This window comes from Mandrillus leucophaeus, unplaced genomic scaffold (assembly GCF_000951045.1).
Source record: "Mandrillus leucophaeus isolate KB7577 unplaced genomic scaffold, Mleu.le_1.0 Scaffold55, whole genome shotgun sequence".
Lineage (NCBI taxonomy): Eukaryota > Metazoa > Chordata > Mammalia > Primates > Cercopithecidae > Mandrillus > Mandrillus leucophaeus.
The window spans coordinates 740,392-747,445 of NW_012105919.1; the positions used below are offsets into that span (position 1 = coordinate 740,392).

General features: G+C 38.9%; 1 protein-coding gene across 3 annotated transcripts in view; it reads left to right on the forward strand.

Annotated features, from left to right (window-relative positions):
- The window catches only part of IFT81 (intraflagellar transport 81), a 100,065-nt gene that overhangs the window by 8,737 nt on the left and 84,274 nt on the right, over positions 1-7,054 (forward strand). For all 3 annotated transcript variants that reach the window (XM_011997855.1, XM_011997853.1, XM_011997856.1), the window contains exons 6-8: positions 4,426-4,491; positions 4,805-4,915; positions 6,244-6,328. In XM_011997855.1, the coding sequence (XP_011853245.1) occupies positions 4,426-4,491; positions 4,805-4,915; positions 6,244-6,328 (262 nt within the window). The remainder of the gene's footprint in view (positions 1-4,425; positions 4,492-4,804; positions 4,916-6,243; positions 6,329-7,054) is intronic.

Consider the following 7,054-nt stretch of genomic DNA (forward strand, 5'->3'; position numbering starts at 1 on the left):
CACCCAGCTAATCTTTGTATTTTTAGTAGAGATGGGGTTTCACTATGTTGGCCAGGCTGGTCTTGAACTCCTGACCTCGTGATCCGCCCAACTTGGCTCCCAAAGTGTTGTGAGCCACAGTCGTGAGCCACAGTGCCCGACCTGATTAAGTCTTTGCTAAATATGCTCAGCTAGTTAATGAAATAATTAATGGTAATAAAGACATACTTGTTCTTGAAGCATATCTGACAGGTATCTCTCTGTCTCTCTCTCTCTATATATATATATACATTATATATATGAGAAAGAGATATACACACAATGATTTACAGTGTATAATGATTTACACATTTAGCCAGTCATTTCAGGAATCCTAATGAAAATACATATTATCTTTTGGAATGAAGAGTCTTATAATTAATAATTTATAGATTTGTAAGATATGATCAATCAAGAAAAATATTATTCCTGTCATTCCCCATCAAAATAACTTTTTGGCCAGGCATAGTGTCTCATGCCTTTAATCCTAGCACTTTGGGAGGCCAAGGCAGGCAGATTGCTTGAGCTCAAGAGTTGGAGACCAGCCTGGGCAACATGGTGAAACGCAGCTCTACAAAAAATTTAAAACATTAGCCCGGCATGGTGACATAAGCTTGTAGTCCCAGCTACTTGGGAAACTGAGGTGGTAGGATCACCTAAGCCCAGGGAGGTCGAGGCTGCAATGAGCTGTGATCGTACCACTGCACTCCAGCCAGGGTGACAGAGTAAGAGCCTGTCTCTAAAACAACAACAACAAAAAGACTATTTTAAAAAATGTTTAGGTAACAGGATTTTTTTCATTCATTCAATTACTTTTCTTTATTTGAGACAGAGTCTCGCTCTGTCACCCAGGCTAGAGTACAGTGGCACGATCTCGGCTTACTGCAATCTCCGCTTCCCAGGTTCAAGCAATCTCCTGCCTCAGCCTCCTGAGTAGCTGGGATTACAGGTGTGTGCCACTGTGCCCAGTTAATTTTTGTATTTTTAGTAGAGATGGGGTTTCACCATGTTGGCCAGGCTGGTCTTGAACTCCTGACCTCAAGTGATCCGTCTGCCTCAGTATCCCAAAGTGCTAGGATTACAGGTGTGAGCCACTGCACCTAGCCCATTCAACTACTTTATATTAAACACCTCCATGGGTTATGCACTGTGCTAGGCCCCAGGGATACAAGGGTGTACACAATGAATATGATTCTTTTCCTCTTGGCTCTCACTATATGATGGAGGGAGACAGACAGGAAATCATAATAGTCAGTTATAATTGTACATGATATCTACTCTGATAGGATAGGTAAAGAGCCAGAGAAGGCTTCCCTGAGAATAGTGGAATCTATGTGAAGACTTGAAGGATGAATAGGAGTTGCTTAAGTTATGGGTGAAGGAGTCATAGATGTATAAGCTGGACATGAGAGCTTGGAATGTTCCGGGACTCAGACATCGACATAGCTAGAGTGTAGAGTGTGAAGTAGGAAAGTAACCAGAAATGAAGATAGAGAAGTATTTAGTGTTAAGATGGTAGAGATGTACTTTTTTGTATCCTATATAAATGTATAAGGATGTGTTTTTGTGTTTTTAATGGTGTTCTTACAATGACTTGTTATCGCTGTAAGTTAATAGATAACCTGATTAAGAAAACTCTATGGCTCACGCCTGTAATCCCAGCACTTTGGGAGGCCAAAGCAAGTGGATCACGAGTGAGGAGTTCAAGACCAGCCTGACCAACATGGTGAAACCCCATGTCTACTAAAAATACAAAAATTAGCCAGGCGCGGTGGCACATGCATGTAATCCCAGCCACTCAGGAGGCTGAGGCAGGAGAATCGCTTGAACCCAGGAGGCGGAGGTTGCAGTGAGCCGAGATTGTGCCACTGCACTCCAGGCTGGGTAACATAGCAAGAGTCTCTCAAAAAAAAAAAAAAAAAAAAAAGAAAACTCAACTGGATCTAGTTATTAGTTTACAATTTATTAACTTATTCTTTTAGTATGAAGAGTTAATGGAAGCCTTTAAAACTTTGCATAAAGAATATGAGCAGCTCAAAGCATCTGGATTTTCTACAGCAGAAATAAGAAAGGTAAAGGAAAGAAAACATAGTAACAATTTTTTTGGGATTTGAATAATATTGGATTTAGCATTTTTGTTTTTAATTAATTCAGTATGAGTCTTAAGACTATATGGAGACTGTGATAGCAAATGGTACATTTTACTTTGTGGGACCTTTGGTAGTTCCTTACTGATGAAATTGATGAGACTGGGGTAAATTCACAATGAGTAGTTCCTTATAGTACGGAAGAAAAGTGATATATGTCCATCTACTGTTCCTCCATTATGTCCTGTAAGTAAACCAGAATAATGACAAGAACCTAGAGTCTGTATTTTAATTTCATTCATTATTACTAAAGTTTTCTCTCTCTTTTTTTTTTTTTTTTTGAGACAGGGTTTCACTCTGTTAACCAGCCTGAAGTACAGTGGTGTGATCACAGCTCACTGCAGTCTCTACATCCCAAGTTCAAATGATCCACCTGCCTGAGCCTCCTGAGTAGCTGAGATTACAGGCAGGCACCACCATGCCCAGCTAATTTTTGTATTTTTTTTGTAGTGACGGGATTTTGCCATGTTGCCCAGGTTGGTCTTGACCTCTTGGGCTCAAGCTATCCTCCTACCTTGGCCTCTCAAAGTACCGGGATTATAGGCATGAGCCACTACTGCACCTAGCTTCTATTTCTTGTTTAATCATATTTTCTAAATTTTCTACGAAGCATATGTTCAGGAATACTTTAGTAGGCCAGGTGTGGTAGCTCATGCCTGTAATCCAAACACTTTGGGTGGCTGAGGCTGGAGGATCATTTGAGCCCAAGAGTTTGAGACCAGCTTGGGCAAGATGGCAAGATTCTGTCTCAAGAAAAAAAAAAAATTAGCCAGGCATGGTGGTGCTCGCCTGTGGTCCTAGCTACTCAGGAAGCTGAGGCAGGAGGATCACTTGAGCCTAGGAGTTCAAGGCTGCAGTGAGCTGTGATCATACCACTGCACTCTAGGTGGGTGACAGAGTGAGTCTTTGTCTCAAAAATAAATAAATAAATAAATAAAAAATAATTCACTCATAATCTCATTCTCTAGAGACAACTATGGTTTGACATTTTGATAAATATATTTAAATCTTTTTCTTGGTATTCTGTAGATAAATGTTGTAATCTGCCTCTTTCAAGTAATGTCATATCATGACTTTTTCTCATGTCATTAAACATTCTTCTGTAATTTTTAATGACTTTCATTGTATTATGCAGTAATTTATTTAACAATCCTCATACATTTTGGTCATTTCGAAATTTTAGGTGTAACTTGCATTAATGAGAATCTTTATAGAGGATGTCTTTTCATGAATGTTTTATCCGGACAAATCATCAGATATAAAATTACTGGGCTAGAAGGGATGAACATTTATTTTAACACTTTTTTTTTTTTTGAGACAGAGTCTCACTCTGTCACCCAGGCTGGAGTGCAATGGCACAATCTTGGCTCACTGCAACCTATACCTCCTGGGGTTGAGCGATTCTCCTGCCTCAGCCTTCTAAGTAGCTGGGATTACAGGCACTTGCCACCATGCCCGGCTAATTTTGTATTTTTAGTAGAGACAAAGTTTCAACATGTTGGCCAGGCTGTATTTTAAGACTTTTGATATTGTTCTTCAGTACAATGCTATCAGTAATGAGTAAGAGTGCTCATTATTCCAAATTCTATCAATATTGACTACCATGTATATTTACATGGTAAATGTACGGTAACTTTACTGTTACTGTGATAGTTAAGCTCTTACTTTTTTAGATTTAGGAAGAGGTTTTTTTATTTGTTTGCTTTTATAACAAAATACTATGAAGCTGGTTAATAGGAAGGAAGTTTATTTTTGAAGTCTTTATTTTCAGAGAGGGAATTGGTTAACTGGAAAAACCAGGCACAAATTTATGTCATGAAAATACCGTAGCCTTAAAAATGATTTTGATGGAAAATTGGCAGAATATATGGTTTGGTGTTTAACAGAACAGATGGGATGTCAGCAGCTGTTGTTCACGTATTTAGACGTGCACACTTTCCATTATAGAAGATTTTTCAAAAATCATGTGCCCATATTTGGAATCAGAACACAAATGTGCCAGTTGGCAGCTTTACCTTGCTGCATTATAACCGGTTTTTGTTGCATTTCTGGATGAACACCAAGCTGCCAAAAAAATTACCCTGCATAAAAAGCCCTGGGAGAAAAATAGAAATGACCTTCATCCAAAAGAGGATCTTGGTTGTTAATGCTCTGGTTATAAATGATGAAAATGTTAGATGCATAATCAAAATAAAACCTTATCTGTATCCTACAGACTGAGAATACTTTTTCTTATAATGTCTTCTTTGCCACTTTTTAGGATATCAGTGCAATGGAAGAAGAAAAGGATCAGCTCATTAAGAGAGTTGAACATCTGAAGAAAAGGGTAAGGCAGAATTAGCACTGTAAGACTTTGGCCCCAAGCCCCAAGGACTTGCAAAGATTTAGGAATGCAAATAAAGATTCAGCCAAGCATGAGTGTACATCTGAGGATGGACTCAAATAACATTGACGAAAAGGGAATCTCTCTAGGCAGTAGCCCAGCACTTTCAAGGACCTGCAGTCTAGAGCTTTACTGTCATCTCTAGGGAGTACTGTTTACCAAAAGGAAATGATAAGTGGATGTCTGAGTCACATGACATGCTAATTTGTTTCCTCAAACCTGACAGTAACGTGTACTACTTATTCCCTTACTGTAGGTGGAGACAGCTCAGAATTATCAATGGATGCTTAAAATAGCAAGGCAACTTCGAGTTGAAAAAGAGAGAGAAGAATATCTTGCACAACAGAAACAGGAACAAAAGAATCAGGTATCCACATAAAAGTTTATATTTTTGTATGAAAGAAATAGTTCCTTCTCATAATCCAAAGGTAAAGAAAAGAGTTTTAAAATTGTAGACTTTCACATTCCTTTTGCTAACATAGTGGAATACTCTTTTAATTAAGATAAATATTTCGGGCCGGGTACAGTGGCTAACGCCTGTAATCCCAGCACTTTGGGAGGCTGAGGCGGGCGGATTACAAGGTCAGGAGTTCCTGGCCAACAAAGTGAAACCCTGTCTGTACTAAAAATACAAAAATTAGCCAGGCATGGTGGCGCATGCCTATAGTCCCAGCTACTCAGGAGGCTGAGGCAGGAGAATAGCTTGAACCCAGGAGGTGGAGGTTGCAGTGAGCCAAGACCGCACCACTACACTCCAGCTTAGGCAGCAGAGTAAGACTTTGTCTGAGAAAAGAAAAAAAAAGATAAATATTTTGTGGCAACAACAATACCACTTTTTGGGTTTTATATTCTGAATTGTATCTATACACTGTCTTTTGGCCTATGCTTACCTCATGTTGTTCCAGCATTACAGAAGAGTCATTGTAATGTTAACAGTAAGATTAACTGCTAATAAAACTTCTAGAATCTCTAACGGATGCCTTTAGATTCCAGGGCTATAAGACCATTCTTTTTATTCCACTGATCACAGTACCCTCTGCAATTTAATACAATGGCAAATAAGTCATGAAAAGGCTCAAAATCACCTACACTCCATGTTTTTAAACTTTGGCTTAAAGAAAAAATAATTTGCTCAGAAATTATTACTTCTACATATTAAAAATCTATTTTAAAATCTGAGTAGAGTTATACATTAAAATATATTTCACATAAGCTTCATTTACTACTAAATCAGCAGTTTAAATGTTTGGCTCTGCTGGCACTTGACTTGGCATTGAAGTAGTTTCACTGCAGCAGTAAGCTGCATTGCCTCAGCAGTAAGCTGCATTACTTGGCGTCGGTTTGTGATTCTGAAACATCGCTATGACAATGTTAACATTACTTAGCCTTAAGAAAACCATGTATAACAAGAAAAATCTGGTGTGTGTATTTCTTTGATAAGTATTTTTCCTTAAACTGCAAATTCAATAAATAACTAAAGAAAAATTTCTGAAAACTTCCTTTAAAAATGTACATGAAAAGGTATTGAGAGAACCAGTTACATTTTGGGTTTAATATGGGAATTTTCTGAGTTTTTATTATTTGTTCCCTTTATATCATAAGAATTATATGGAACTTGTATTTTCCATTGCTTGCTTAAGTGAGAGGTAAGCTTCAGTAGACTAAGCAAGTAATCAATTTAATTGTATTTTAAAGCTATTTCATGCAGTGCAAAGATTGCAAAGAGTACAAAACCAGCTGAAAAGCATGCGCCAAGCTGCAGCAGATGCAAAACCTGAAAGTAAGTGGAAATTATTATATGGTATAGGTGATTAGAAAATACTAATTTAAATCAAGATCTTCCTAAAAATATCAATTTGTGGGAATTAACTATCATCAAGTGATGTCTTAGCATTTTGGAACATCATTTCCTAGCTGGAGAAGGAGAGCCCTGATGAAGACATCCCTGGGTTTTCACCAGATGTTTTTAAAAATTCCCAACCAGATGGCCAGGTGCAGTGACTCACGCCTATAATCCCAGCACTTTGGGAGGCCAAGGTGGCGAGAGGTCAGGAGTTCGCCAGCCTGGCCAACATGGCGAAACCCCGTCTCTACTAAAAACACAAAAATTAGCTGAGCGTGGTGGCAGGTGTCTGTAATCCCAGATACTCGGGAGGCTGAGGCAGGAGAATCCCTTGAATCTGGGAGGCGGAGGTTGCAGTGAGCCAAGATCACACCACTGCAGCCCAGCATAGGCGATAGAAGGAGACTCCATCTTAACAACAGTAACAAAAAATTCCTAACCAGTTTTTCACATCAGAGAGTAAAGATAATGAAAACAATTGTAGAGGGAGGCCGTCCAGTTTATGCTTGTATAAAGGACTTAGCATGGCTGGGCATGGTAGCTCACACTTATAATCCCAGCACTTTAGGAGGCTGAGGCGGGTAGATCACTTGAGGTCAGGAGTTCGAGACCAGCCTGGCCAACATGGTGAAACCCTGTTTCTACTAAAAGTACAAAAACATT